General features: G+C 39.2%; 1 protein-coding gene across 1 annotated transcript in view; it reads right to left on the reverse strand.

Moving 5' to 3' along the window:
* Window positions 1-1,612: 1,612 nt before the first annotated feature.
* BMERB1 (bMERB domain containing 1) overlaps window positions 1,613-15,416 on the reverse strand; it is a 61,233-nt gene continuing 47,429 nt past the window's right edge. Inside the window, exons 3-6 of the mRNA XM_085302667.1 lie at window positions 11,219-11,292; window positions 8,141-8,255; window positions 6,378-6,460; window positions 1,613-4,879 (exon numbers count right to left, since the gene is read on the reverse strand). Coding sequence (XP_085158793.1) covers window positions 4,767-4,879; window positions 6,378-6,460; window positions 8,141-8,255; window positions 11,219-11,292 — 385 coding nt within the window. The 3' untranslated portion in view covers window positions 1,613-4,766. The remainder of the gene's footprint in view (window positions 4,880-6,377; window positions 6,461-8,140; window positions 8,256-11,218; window positions 11,293-15,416) is intronic.

Below are 15,416 nucleotides of genomic sequence, written 5' to 3' on the forward strand. Positions count from 1 at the left end.
TCTAAGGGTAAGTCTGCCAAAACGTATGTTACATTCTTCTAACTGGTATAGAACCTAGTGGCAGTAGTGTATTGTGCCAAAGCACACTGAGCTGCTCCTTGCTGAGACAGTAGTGGGCTGACTGATGACGGTGGTTCCAGAGTTCAAGATGCTACCTCAGCCCCTGAAAGGGAAGGTGTTTGCAGGTAAAAAGCTGTCATTCTTTTTGCCTGCTGGGAAGATGTTTCTTGTGAATTCTCTCTGTGTATGCATCATCTATGAGTGCCAACAAGCACAAGAGACAAGTGCATGATTGTAAAAACAATTTTAAATCTGTCGTCACCTTCATGGCTCCTAGGAGTGAGTGGGATTTTTTATTCAGTTAATACTTAAAGTAAGCATTTGTAAATCTCAACACAACTTGCTCTGCTCCTTCCTTGGTGCTGTGTGTCTTCTGTCTTGCTAGTGAAGATATTGCTGGCTCATGCTTCAGGAGGAATGTACTCCACATCCTGTGGTAGCTGCAGTTGATCAGATAATCTCATGCCCTCTCTATAATCCCTCTGTGGACCTGCTTTTATTTAATAAGTCGACTGAAGGCTGTAAGGCTTTATTGATTAGGTTTATTGTGTGGTAGTTACAGAAAATGATTATAGCTACAAGAAGCTAGGGAACTTCTGCATTCACAGCACTTCATTAGAGCAGTGTTGTTTGCCCGGTGAAACAAAGCTGGGTTTTGTCCATGGAGGGGCCTGGCCTGCAAGTTGCATAAGCAGGTAGTAATGTGACAGAGGAATGCTTGTAAGAGCTGCAATACTAGTACTAGCCTTAAGGGGAAAAACTTCGTTCTTCAATCAAGCAGAGAAAGTCTGGATGATGCAGTCACTGGGTGTTGTTGATTTGTCATTCCTCAGTTGAATGCCATCGCTGTTAAATATTCCTTAGTTCACTCTAAACCCCACAACTTTCTTAATGCAAACTTTAATTTCACGTCTGTATTCGTTTCCCCTAGCAGGAAGTTTGAAGCAGTGAAAACAAAGAAGCAACATGGGCTCCAGCCGCAGATGCCCGTGCTTCCCTCTCACTCCGTGTGTGTGGCCACGTAGCTTTTAAGACCTCTGCACATCTGGTTCCTGAGCATCTCCAGAGCCCAGCACTACAGGCAGCACTTGCAATCCACCCCTGGTGCAGACTAGGTGATCCAGAGACTCTTCTTACTGCTGTTAGAAGTATTCTCACTTGGCAGTGTGTTTCACTTCACTGAAAAAGATGCTTAGCAGGGCTCATCGGGTATGTTAAGACCTTTATCTTCCCTATGCAGGGCTACGAACTCTACTGATCTCTGCACTGTTCTGGGTTGTAGTGAGGTTACCAAGTTGTCTAGGAGGATCATGAGGCTGCTATTCTGATTTGATTGTTTTGATTTCTGTGGGGTGCAATTGGAGAAATTTCATGGTCTTTTTCATTGTTAAAATCCTTCATTTTTATTGTAGTAGCATCACTGATTTACCAAACTATGCCTTCCTTGCAGAGTAATAACCCTACTCTTGAAAGGTACAGCTGCACAAGACACTTGCATCCTGCTGTACTTAACTACTCATTTTTTTCAGTAACAGGAAAAAAACAACAAATGCTTAGTATAATATAGCAGCTTAGTTTATTTAGAAATATGTTGGACTTTGCTGAAGAGATCTGGTAGGCTTAGAGGAAGGTACAATTAGAGCTATTTGCTGGTAGAATGAGAGCGATCAGTACAAATAGCAGCTCAGCTCTTCTGCTTTTTCTCTGGAGACCAAGATTGTTGACGGAATATAGCCACATGTACCTGACCCAACCACTCCATAGAGAAAACAATTTGTCAAATCCACCTTCAAATTCCTTCTTTTTCTGTTGCCTTGCCTTCTGGCTTGAGTCAGACAGCAGTTAAAGCCAGGATTTCCAGAGGCAATTTTAGGTGCTTCTGTTGACCAGTATCCTTGTTTGCAGGCAGTAACAGGCATCTGAAAATCTGCTGAGATGATGCCAGTTGTTCAATGTAGCCACCTAAATATTTGACAGAGATTTTTCTGTTGACTTTACCATCTTCTCAAACGGGTGTTGTATGTTGTGCCCTCTTGGTAGGGTTTCAGCCTTCAGACTGCTTACTGATGTTCACAGGATCAGGGAATTTAAACTCCCTGTTTGAATTTGGGAATACTCAGTATTTTAAGTTGGGCTTTCAAAGAAAAGGCCTAAGACTTCCACACACTTGATTTCTTAAATTTCATTTCCTTAATTACAGCTACTGTTTTGGGCCCTGCTGTGTTCTGGATGGATGAAGTTAAGCCAGCACTGAATACAGCTGAGAATCTGACCTCAGTCTAACAAATCCCAAGCTTTACGGCTAAGCAGCATCACTCGTTCCTCTTGGGCAAGTTGCTTGAACCTGCCCAAATAAATCAGACTTGAAGAGTTTGCTAATTAACAACAAAACACAAAAACCCCTTTCAGCTCAGCCAGGCTAGAGGTTCTGAAAACAGAGATCGCTTTTAATATTGCTGTTGGTGACTTCCCTTTGGGGCACTGGCTGCCAGTGCTACCTGTATGTAAATGTTACAAATTCATACTTGCTGTACCTTTTCTTTTCCGTTTTAATTAAGGAAGGGGACTCTGTAGCCTACTCATGAGTGCTGAATCCCAGAAAGGTCTCTCTCTGTCGTAGTGAAACTTTTAATCTCAGCCTGCATTTTACTGGTGAAATTCCACTGACTTCTCTTTTCTCTCCAAGAGACTTTAGACATTTCCTTATTTGCAGGCACTCGTATTACTAGGTCATAATAGCTGATCCTCCCRAGGCTTAAGTTCAGTGTTTCACAACATTTTTTTTTTTTTTTTCCTAACTGCTGTTTCACTTTGCCTTTGTTAAAGACATCTGTCTTAAGATAGGAGTAATTCTTTCTGTCTTAACTGGATACTAGCAAATTCAAGAGGCTGTTGAATTACCCAGAAGCCAGTAACAGCTGCAGAACTAAAAGTGAAGTTCTATCTCAGCAATAGCTGTGTATGGCAGTCCAGCCTTTGGATAAATACTTTGTCCTTTTTCCTGCGTCTTTGGTCAAAGTATTCGAAGTGCTTCATGTCTTGGTGAAAAGCTTCATATTTTCTCCTCCTTGATCTTGGTGCCCTAGGGAAATTGCAGTGACAGGTCCTTTCTCAAGTGTGTGTGCAATACTGAAACAAATAATTTTGGAGGTGAAAATGCTCTTTGCCGGAACAGTCCAGTGGTATGGATTTGTATTTCATACAAGAATACACTGATTTACTTGAGATGTCTATCTCCTTGAACCTTAACAAGCTACTCTTTAAAAAATTATTACTGTTTATCCTTTAGGATAACTCTGGTGTTTATATTGATATCCCCTCTCTACCCCCCCCAATAACTGTGGTGTCTTTGTATATAAGTGCACGTTTCACTTAGCTGCCTTCAGAAAATGAAAGTTCCTCTTGGAGAACTTCTTAGGAACTTTTTGCTGTTTATTTCTAAGCCTGAGATTGTTTTCACATTAGATCATGTTCATTTATTTACTCTTTACACCCATCACAACACATTAATATGGAATACCATCACACAGACATACCACCTACTGACAGCTAATATAAAGATACTGGATTTGACAAGACTTAACCTGCACAGAGACCAGAAATGCATTAAATGGTGAAACACGGGTCACTGTTTCCCTTAGTTTTAAACCTGCTTTGTGTAGATGGTGACCTTTTTCCTACAACAGATGTCTGCTTTCATACTTACTCTTCTTGTCTTGTGGTCAGTTTGGGTGGCTAGTGTCTTCCTATGCTAGATAGCTTATATTTTTCAGGGTCATTAAATACGTGATTGATAGTTGTTCTGAGCACTATAATTTGTTAACTGTTGTTTCTCTGTCCATGTTTTCTTCCTTTCTTCCAGCAACCTACCAGTGATAGTCTCACACAAAACCTAAGTATTGTTTTTCATAGCTGACAACATTTTCTGGGTGTTTACCTCCGAGTGTATGCGAGGTGGAGATATACAAGAGAAATATATGATGTAGCTTTGGAGTGCATCACATATTTGCAGATTACTGTAGCTGTGTTTGCTAAAGCTTTACCAGACTTATTTTTTCCTAGTGCAAGCAATATTTACTTGAATTGGGTAATTCAGAAGTCATATGGGACATAAATGCTATATCCACTTACAGCATCCTTGTCACTGATAATCATTTTTTAGGAAGATTGGGAGAGAAACTCTATGGCAAGGTAGTTGAACATCACACTAGTTTGATAAATATTTTGTATGCAACATCAGTTACTCTAAATTTGTTTCATCTATTGGTTGCATTATATACAGCATCACTACTTGTGGCTTTTTAAAAGTAGCTAAAATGGGATATTCCAGCAAGTGTCTAAGTGCTTTTTGCCAAGAGGAAAAAGTATATAACAAATTCTTAAAGTGATGACCTTTTAAAATTGCTGTGTTATCTTACTTGGTGAAATGTGCCCTCTTCTCACTTACTTTTTCACTGGGTGTTTTTTGTGATCTCTATTACAGATCTTTTCTGGTCACTGGATAGCCACTATATAGGTTTCTTTTTTTAGGCATGCGCATTGAGTGATCCATGCAACAGTGAAGAACCTGTCATCATACAGTCCATGTATTACTGCTGTATCACAGTCTCTTATTTCAGTTATGAGGATGCTGTTAAAATCCCTCACTCTACAGTTTCATTTAATGAAAACATTTGAAAAGAAGACATGTGGTAGAAAGCCCAGAGCTACATGATGCTGCACTGTGTGGCCCCACAGCAATCTTTAATAATAGCCAATCCTGCCTTGGCAATGGTGGGCTTGCTTGGAGGAGGTTCTGCCTTCTTCTCTGCTGGGGTACCTGCGGAGTTCAAAATAGGATACCATTAAAACTAAGGCTAGTGCAAATTATTTCTACCCAAATCTGGCTTACACCAAGAATGAAGCCTTTCTTCTAGCAACTTCATAATGCCAGTTAGAACAATATATCTAAGACTTTGGTAGAAACCAAGATGAGTGGATTCAAAGTGCTCTGGAAGACTTACCTCTTCAGGTGAGGGAGTTACAAGAGCATAGAGAATCCATACATCTTACTGAGATATAACTTCTTGCACTAGGTTCAGTTCAGGTGCCCTAGTTCACAACTGCAGAATCAGGTAACAGGTCCTTCCACAGAAAGCTTATTGTGCTTAAAACCCACTTACTAAGGAACTTAAGATGAAAAAGAATATTGCTAGATTGCTGCTTATTCTCTCAAGAACTTGGATGTCCTAAATAGTAGAACAAGATCTAAATATATATATATATATATATATATATATATTTTTTTTTTTTTCAGGGTGAAAGGAATTTCTACCACTGCATTCAAAATGAGTGTATAAAAGCAATAACATGAAGTAAACTAACAAGGGAAATGACTCATGCTTCCTGTGACTAAAGGGTATAAATAATTAGTGTTGCGTTTTAAAGTACCTCTATCAACTTTGTGCTTTAATTTGTCATTCCACATCCCACTAGAAGCATTTTAGCGAGTCCAGATCAGTACAAAGTAGCAGCATGTTTGGATATGAATTTTTTCCACCCAACATAGAACAACTGTATCTTCCAAGAAGTAGACTGTCTCATTTGACTGTTTCCTTGCCTATGAGCTCAGATTCAGACAGGTGAAAATCAGTCTAACTTCTAGAACTCCTGCTGTGCCTGTTCCTCATGTAAGTTGCAGCTAAAAGCTTTCAAGGGATCATGGAATCTGCGTTGTTCCTGAGAAATGTCTGTGTTTGCAGTCCTGGCAACTATAAGCCATTTGAGCTGAGGTGATTGAAAAGAAATTATGGGCAGTTGTGGAAGTTTGAAGTCTCTTTTCTACTTCCCACTTGCCTGCAGTAAAACAGACAAACCTGGTTTCAGGTATCTTAGCATGTAAGAGGCTTTTTCAGTGTATTCTGTGTGAAACCAAACAGGAAAATATGGCTGTCAACAATAAACCCCATTGCTTACAAAAGAAGGTTGTGGCAAAATGCATATTCAAATGAAATTTGCATATTCAAAACATGCAAAGCAGTTTTAAAGCAGTCCTTGATTATTTGGATTCAGTATTAATGGGATTTAAGATTCCAAATTCTAAGTGGCTGGAAACAAGGTGTGATGCACTGCCTTGCTTCAGTGTGACAGGTTATGCTAGCCTTTTGCAGGAGCAAGGTGCACGGCCCAGTATGGCCTTTGAAGATGCCTTTCTTTTATCCAGTTGTTTTCGGAGGGTTTTTTTCCCTGTTGTTCCTGTGGGCTTTTCTGAGGGGGTGGGCAGGTTTGGGGTGTTTTGCTTACTTTTTTTTTTTTTTTTTAAATGCTTAGGAACTCACTGGTGGGAGATCGTGTTGCTTTGTCTATTGGTTTTAACTTGGTTCGTAGGAATTCAGCCATCTCCTTGTCTTCTTCTTTCTCTCTGGAGAAAAAAGGAAAATAAATCCATGATAGAAATGACTTTTTTAATGGGAGAGTAAAACCCAGAATAGTTTAGATCAAATCAGTAGGAAAAAATTCACTATCTTACCTTTTTAAAACTTTTTATCTTGCTGCTCATTAGAGCAGAAGATATTTGCCCAAATGAATTTAGTAACAAACCTCATAGAATTCAAAGCAAAATTTTCCCCAAGGCTCTTCAGTTGTATCTCTGACATAATTTTAGTTTGCTATATTCCTATATTCCTTAGTCAGTAGATTTCAAAACACAGTGTATCACCTATTTTAAGTTTTTTTTCTTTTTTTTTTTTGTTTTTTAAGTGTTTTACCACATTCTCTCTAGGAAATGAAACAAAGCAATCAACATATATGTGCTACCATACTTATTTTTAAAGGCCCCACTTAAGTAAAAGACTAGTTTTTATGGTATTTTGCTGTTGCAGCTTTTTCCAAAGCCAAATACACTTTTGATTGCATGAGGATGGCAGGATTAGGCCCAAAATAAAGATTACATGTTTTTAACCTTGATTGTATCTAATACTGATATTCCTATGTTGGTTTCTTTGTTATTTCATTATTTAAATATTGAACATACGGATTGAAAAGTATTTTGTGTGTGTACAGTAGAGGAAAACCAGATTTCATTAGCCAGAGCTTTAAAGAAAGATACCAGGTTTTATTACAAATGTAAATTGGCACTAATATATTCCCATCTGCATAGCAGTACGTTTTGCATGGCCTACAATTAGGCTGCTGTATTGTCTGATTGCTGCTGAGCTTTTGTGATTTGCGCATTGAACCAGCAGTTGAGAGTACTGGATCCTGTTACTACTCAGGCTTTTTGCCAGCTGCTGACTTAGGCAGCTCTCTTTGATCAGCTGCAGGACCCTGGCAAGCTTTCTTCTCTCCCAGCCTTTGCCTGCTTAGAATTTAAGCCCTTTTGGATGGATATTGTCACTGAGGATAAATGGATTGATGCACTAATGTTGAAACAGAAATAGGGGAAGTAATAGCAAAGCCCTGACTATTTGCAAGATGTCAGGATCTCAGTGCAGCTGTTAGAAATGAGCTGTCTTGGGAGACCACAGGTTTCTCAGTAAGCAGCTTGCTTTCATGGGCTAACATACTGAAATGAAACCATTCTGAACTCACTTATGCTTTAGGTTAGGTAGACCTGTGTTAGTGACTGCATTCTCCTTTTTTGAGACCAGCAGGTAGTCTCAAAGGTGGGATGAAAGATAAATCACTAATGTGGCTTTTTTGTATAAGAAGAGCAGATTTTAGATGTCAAAAAATATGGCCCTCATAGAATTCTCTCTCATGTTTACTACCCATGCCAAGAGGCTCCCCTAGCAGGCAGCAAAAATCCTTCTCTTCATAATGGTAGGTGCCTAATCACTTTCCAGTGAGAAAGTAAGAAACTGGAACCTGTTGTAGTCATGAGATGATGACAACCCTTTATGGGATAAGGAGAGACAGAAGTGCAGCAATTCCATTTTAATACTTTCTTGTGGAACCAGGCAGTGGCTTTTAACTTGATAAGTTGTTGTAAAGGATTAATCCTCTCCTGTTAATGCTAATGCAAGCTGCTACTCACTCCAGTGGGTGTAGAATTATATCTGTGAAATATCCAAATAAATTTGGTTACTTTTTTAGCTCTTACCGTAGTCTTTCCACCTCTGCATCATCTACAAGAAAATCCCTTTTTTGTACCAGTGTATGGATTTTCTGAATCAGTTCATCCTCTCTTTGTTTTTCCATCTTTGTTTTTTCTTTTTCTGGTCAAAAACAGAGAAAAGAGACTGTTACTTTGCATTCTAGGAAGCAGGGGGAAAACCTGCAGATGTCCAAGAACTGCTTGCTCATGGAAATCAGCTCTTGAGACCTGAATCACAACACTTTACATTATGAAAAAGACAAAAGTATCAGAAATCTCCAAAAACTATTTCTAGAGAAAAAAAATCAGAAATGCTTTGGAAAGAGGATTAGTTAATCCCTGCAAATGTGGAAGGTGCTGGGGCAAGCACATGGAGGGCCTAGGCTACTTTAGAGAGCTGTAATTTAAGGTTATAAAGCAAATGTAGTTAAGCCAGATCTCTTAATCTAGCAAGTAAAGCAGAGACAAGAAAGCCAGAGGCAAATCCCAGCCTCTAAAAGCCAAAAATTTTGATCAACTGAAAAGATGCTTCACATTAAATCAAGAATTTTGGTACTGAGCCATAGAACAATAGAACTGAGTTTAGAGAACCATAAAATTGAGTCAAGTATAATAGGAGTTGTGGGAAGAAGGGTAAAGTGCCTACAGTCCAATGCATCTGAGGTAGATTATGTCTTGTCAAATGAATTTATAAGAGATTTCAAACAGCTAAATAAACCAGACATTTGAAAATAATTGTTTATTATAAGTTAAAATCTGAATGTGGTCTCCAGGACACTTTACTGGAAATTTCTGCAATAAATCCACTCTTTAGTGAAATAAAAGTACCTTGAATTCGAGTATTATATTTTGGAGATAATGAACTTCTGTAAATCTGAGGCTGGAAAGTCATGTTGCTTGGAGAATTTTAAATTATGGTCTGCCAGTGACAGAGGAAATGATTTGTAATACCTAGTAAGGCTCCTTGTTTTGTCCAGGATGTATTTTCTGTGTTTATCTTTTAGAGGAGGAAAAAAGGGAAAATAAAAAAAAAAAGGGGGGGGGGTGATTACTAACTGCTATGAAGATTTCAAAGCTTCTGCAGTGTTAGTTCTTGATTCTGAGTAACCCTGGATTTACAGCAGGGGAAGAAAAAAAAATGCTTGCCTCTACTCTTGCCTTGCTTTGCATATTATGTCTATGGAGCAAAGGATCTCCTCCTCCCACTACCCTTCTATAGGGCTTCTTTGTAAGGGCTACTTTCTACTTTTTTCCTATCTGTCCTCTTCCCAGATTGCAAGATATGCTCTTCCATCCCGTCCTTCAGGAAATCGGCAGCTAAAAATATTGCAGATTCTGTATCCTAACAGCCTGATTCCCTGTCAGCTGAAGTATATTAAACTCCATCTACTGAATTTAGTACAAGAAGTCTCTATACAAAGTTGTATGCCAACAGAAAAAAATGAAGTTATCAATGAATCCATTTCTGGAAAGTCTTTTCTGATGATGGGCACATTCTGTGTTAGCACTGGGTTCGGTGCTGATGCCTAGAGTGTCTGGCTCTTGATTAAGACAGAAGTATGCTTGCTGTGAGCCTGCCAAAAGGTGGTGCTGCATATTCTTAGTTCTTAGAATTGCTAAGAGTTGCACAGTGTTAAAAGAGAAGCTGTTGTCTGTGGATCTCTGCTTAAGACTTTGTGAATGGAAAATGGTTTCCAAAGTTAATTTAAAAGAAAAAAAATTAATCCTAACTGTAAATTAAACATATGGCTAGGAAAGCTGCAGACTAGAAGAGGTAAGGCAAGGGAGATCATTCATTAAAGCTTTTAGCATTCATAATTCTTTACAATACCATTTAACTCAATAATATAAGAATGTAATTAGAAAATAAAAATATGTGTAAAAATAAAAATATGTATAAAGAAAATGGAAAATCATGAATAATATTACTTTCAGATGCAAAGGAACAGAGAAAAAATCTTATTCATGTAAGAAATGCTGCTGTATGGGCTCTGAGAGGAAAAATGTGGGTATCTATTTCCTGTATCATGACTGAAATGACTCTCCTTTCTGGGAGGAAGCTGTTGTTTTTAAGTTGCACAGTAAAACATGGAAACAAGATGAGGATGGCCAAAGGACAGAGTCAAACCCTGTCCTTACTAATTGGGCAACAGCACAAAGAGCATTTGATAGGTGCTAGAGACCATATAGTGACATCTAGTGTAAATGCACCTTCCTGGTCTCTTAAGAGGTGCATGTGACCAGCTGGTTTCAGGAAACCTCATTGCAAGGTTGGCCCCAAGGTACTGTAACAGGCCTGGGACTAACGGTATGTCAGCTCAGAGTCTGCTGGAACAGGAAAAAAATGTCCCTACTGCACTTAGCAGTTCAGCAGGTATTTAACAGGGCACACTATGGTAAGAAGTGTTCTATTCAATACAAATAGTTATGAGTTTACTAAATCACTTTGTAGGAAGATACATGTCTCGGTTCTGTGATTGGGTGGACCTGCTCCTCAATAGCCTACAAATGCTAACTGTCCCTTTAATTCAAGCTGAAGTGAAAATGCAAATACAGGATTAATCTCTGCTGGAAGTTCATTTTTATTTAACTTTTTTTTAGGTACTCCTCTTTTTGAAAGATTTGGGGCAATTCTTCTGTCTAATTACTTCTCAACTGAAGCTCTGACTGAGAGGAAGCAGCATTCCCTCCAGTGATATAAGACCACTAGAGACTGTGATGAATCAAAAAGCTGCTAAGCTTGAGCAAGTGGCATGCTTTACTCATCAGACTTAGGGTATTCTCTACTCCCCTCTTTACCTATATTGTTTATTAAGTTTCATTCCTTATGATTATAGGAAGTCAAAACACCATGTTCACAGAGGGAAGTAGCTCAACAGTGATATTTTTATGATGTTTTGCACTGCTTGTTCCAAGAGCAAAGGGCTAATTTGTGAAGAGGTTTGGCATTGTTTGCCTCTGTGCACTTCTTAAAATCAGCCTCGGGAGATTTCAGATCGCTTGGGGCAGAGTTGCTCCTGACACCATACCTTCCCCTGGAATGCCCAAACATTATCCTAGTGCTGGGTTGGAGATCACCATTACCTGGGATTGCTACCAAACTCTGCAGCTCTTTCTTAAGGTTCATAATGTCTTTGCACAGCTGGATGTCATCCATCCTGTAGAAACAGAAAAAATAGTCAGACATATGCAAATTTGCATGCTCTGTTCATGGGATCAGCCAGACTTCATTTCACTTCACTTTCATTTCGCCATCAGCTTTGTTGTTCCTGTCTCGTACCTCCCAGGAGAGGAGGAAATACATGGCCAAGCATTTACGGGCTGTAATAATTTGTGACTATCTGAATTCCTGAAGTCATATGCCAGATGCCCTCTTTTGGAGTTGCTGTTCTGTAGTCATCTGGTTTTGATGATGGACAAAGACTAACCCCACCATCTGCACCAATTCCTTCAAGCACACTGAACATTTTTCCTCCCATCTCTATCAAGCAGCCTTTATGTTTCATCCACTTTATGCTGCTGCTTAGGGAAAAAATATCTGCCTGGTATGTTTAAAGGATTAAAGAAGGGCTATTCATGAAAGTCAAGCAAAGGTAGCATCCATCCGACTCAATGAAAGCAGGAGGTATATCTGCTTGCTGTCCTGGGTAAGGGTCACCTTGTTGTCCTCTAAGAAAAGAGAGGAGGGACTCCTGAGAAAGCAAGCCCTTGAAAGCCATTCAAACTATATTGTTGCTGTGAACCTCCCTCTCTTTCTCCTTTGTGCTCTAGATCTTGCACCTGAGCAGTTACAGGAGGCCCAGAACAAGTTAATGTTTCTTTTGAAAGAATTACGCTGCAGTGGATTTGAAAGCTGATCAGTCAGCAGAGTTTGGCTGAGAACACTTCTCAGACTTCTTGAGAAGTCTGAGAACTTCTGGGCATCCTAAAGAGAGCTGGAATCTACAGAGTAGAGAAAAAACTTTTTTGGATCCCCCAACTTTTAACAGAAAAGCTGGGAAAACATTCTAAGACTACTTCTGCAGCACTTTTTGTCTTATAAATCAAACCTATCAAAGTACAAGATGGGTCAGAGGAAAAGCTACACTCTTATCCAGCTTATTTAAGAGCACTGTTACGCCTCCTGTGCAGCTGGTGCTCTTCTCTGAGGACAAAACACAATAGCATCGCTGGTCTATGCTGAATGCTTTTTCCCTGTAGATAAAGCATGACACAAGGTAGCGAAATGACATCCTCCAGATATCTGTGAAGCTAACCAAGACATATGTGTAAAATTTCCAGTATACAGCCAACCTTCTCTGAACCTTGTGTTCTCTGTAATAGATGGTGCATTCTTTCCAGTCCCTGTGAAATCATTTTTTAATGTTGTAGCAAAAACATCAGTAAAGCAAACAGTGGTTATAGTATATCAGTTTTACCTCAGAGCAGAGCTTTAAATGTCTGCCCAGCAATTCTAAACCCATGAGTTATGAATATAGTAAAACATTTCTCTTCATAAGAACTCAAATCCATTCCTGGAGTAATTGCAGTAGTGTTGGTCTAGGAATGTGTTCTCAGTATACTTTCATGTAATCCTGACACTCCTCCTATAATTCTCCTTTTCTGTTTCATAATTGTTTATTGCAAAAAGCCCTCTGCATGCTTGGAGATATCACAGCATGTATTATTCTTTTCTCTCTTGGTATTTCAAACTATATCATCAAAACCTAAAAGCAGACCCTTTATTTGCCCAGCCAAGAAAAAAACATCTCATAATGAATAAACAGTATGAGCAAAAGATTTTCTAAACCTGTCACAAAATGACTGGAAAATAAGTGGGTCGGAGGAGCCCACAGTAATCTGGTACAGTGACTCAGCCCACTGATGTATCTTTCTTTGGTCCAGTTATCAGGGGAAGATGCTCTGAGTACAGTCATGCCCATAAGCACCACAAATGAGGAGACAGCTTGAGTCATCCCTGCTTTAAACAGCCTGGACTGGGAGGGAGCAGGGCATGGAAATAGGAATGGGAGGCATCCCATTCAGCTGTGTCCAGGCAGGTCTCAGTGGCAGGGGAAGATAATGGCAGTCAGAGATGAATTAGAAAAGAAACCTTCCATACTGGATACAGGAGGAGTGTTTTGTTCTGTTTCAAAAGAAATTAATTCCAGGACAGCTAAATACAATTTCTCAGTCTCTTTTTTCCAGCTGAGGAAGAAAACCTAACTCCTCAATATGCCATCTAGAACCATGCCTTCTTTAGGAAAGGCAAAGAAGACAGTAAAGGCAATAGGAAAAATACTGAATACTCACCTTAATAGTCAGCTAAAGAAGAAAAAAATGGCCAGAGAAATTTGTTGATTGCAAATGCCCAATGCTTAAGCTTTGTGAGTAAGACACAAAGCTTATGTAAGCTTTGTGTGTCAAATATCTTTTTGTAAGTGTCAAATATCTTTTTCAATGATTTCAGGTTAAGCAGAGCAGTTCAGTGTCTAGAGAGCTGCTAATTTTACCAAATGACTTTCAAAGCCAGAAACAGATCTGTGCTCCCTCCGGAGTGTCTGCAGGAGTGGGTTTGAGATTCTTCTGTTTTATTTTATTGCACTGAAGTGCTTGAAGGACAATGTAGATTAAAAAATGAATCTAGGATAGTTTTGTAGATCCTCTCCCCCCCTCTCTTTCAGCAGGTTTGCAGGCACTTAAGATTGTTTAGTTCTGTTCTAATATATCCTTGTCCCAGAAGTAAAAATGCACGTAATTGTTAAGAGTTTCTGAAGACTCCAGTAGTGCAGGTCTAAGAGATCACTCAGCTGTCACACCAATCACAAGTTCATGTGCACGTATCTGGTGAAAGTCTACCTATAGGGATAAGATCATCTCCTCAGCTGTGAGAACAATGAACATGCTGAACACCAGCCAAGGGCAGCCAGTAGTGATGGAGAAATTTGGGTGACTAAGTAAAGAGCTGTGTAGAAATAACAGGCAGAGCTGGTGATGTGTAGGCAGGCTGCTGATTTGTTAATTTAAGGACAGCAGTAGAGGGGTGGGACATCAGTGGAGCCCACCTTTGAGGACTGCAAGTGTTTAAAGCCCTGTTAGAGCCATGGGGAAAATGGAATGCTGAAAATCTCTTGGGAATAAAAGAGAGAAACAGTAAGTTTACCTTCCACAATTGACCTGTTTTACTTCATTTTGTCCCTGTCAATGCATCTTAGTTTCTTAAAGCTTCTAATTATAAAGCTGTGAAATCACAGACAACATTTAATGAAGAAGAATATAGGACATGTCTTCTGAGTCATTATGATGTGTGTTTATCACCTTGTTATTTAGCTCCCCACCTGGTGCTGCTCAGCCTGGAAGACATAGAGCTGGTAATTAAAATAACAGATTGCTGACCAGCCCACTTGGCAGGTCAAGTTACAAATCAAGTCCTATAATAACTTTAACTATTAAAATATGTGGGTCTATCTTTTCTTGTTAAAAGCATTTGCTGATCCTGGTGGATATCTATCTAGGATTCTATCCTGGTGGATAGATGCAGTGGACTACAACTTATGTGCAGTAATGTTGTAATTCAGCTGTTTAAGCAGCTTGAGGCAATTGAGGATGGCAGGACTTGAAAATCCTAGTTCCTGCAGGTCACACTTAAGGCATATTTCTATACAGAAATTCAGAACAGTGTTTAGAGAAGCTGTCTGAATTTTATTCTCACTGACATTGCTAAATTCCCTTGAGCAGGGGCCATCTCCTCTGCCAGTTATGAAGTCTTACCATCAACTTCAATTGCAACAACAGAAGGAGCATTCCTGGAAATACCTCCTTCTGGAGGGGAATGTTTCTTTGTTGTTAGGAGCTAGAAATTGGAACATCTACATTTGGTCATGCAGTGACTTTAGCATAATTAATAATAAATTTCCTTCTTAATTTACCTCCATAGTTAACCTTTTTTTATTTTTAAAATCAAAACAAGAGCAACTATTTTTGTATCGGGGCTGGAAAGACTAGAAAGGTATCTGGTATAAAATTACACATTGACAGTCAGTCCATTTTAGGACTTTTCAACTCACTGTTGAATCACAATTGATTATACTTCTGTTCTTGTAGCAGAAAGCAGGGAGAGATACTGCTGAAATACTACCAGTCAAGAATTATAAGCTATTATAGAGAATCTTCGCCTAAGGGAGATAACCGTGTAAAAGGATGGGCCCCAGTAATTATTGTGAGTACTGAGTGTGCACAATGCACTATGAATACATTTTCTTGCATACATGGTCTCATGAAAAACCACTGATAACTATCATTA

The sequence above is a fragment of the Rhea americana genome, unplaced genomic scaffold (genome assembly GCF_003343005.1).
Source record: "Rhea americana isolate MKP2758 unplaced genomic scaffold, rheAme1 scaffold_10, whole genome shotgun sequence".
In the NCBI taxonomy this organism is placed as follows: domain Eukaryota; kingdom Metazoa; phylum Chordata; class Aves; order Rheiformes; family Rheidae; genus Rhea; species Rhea americana.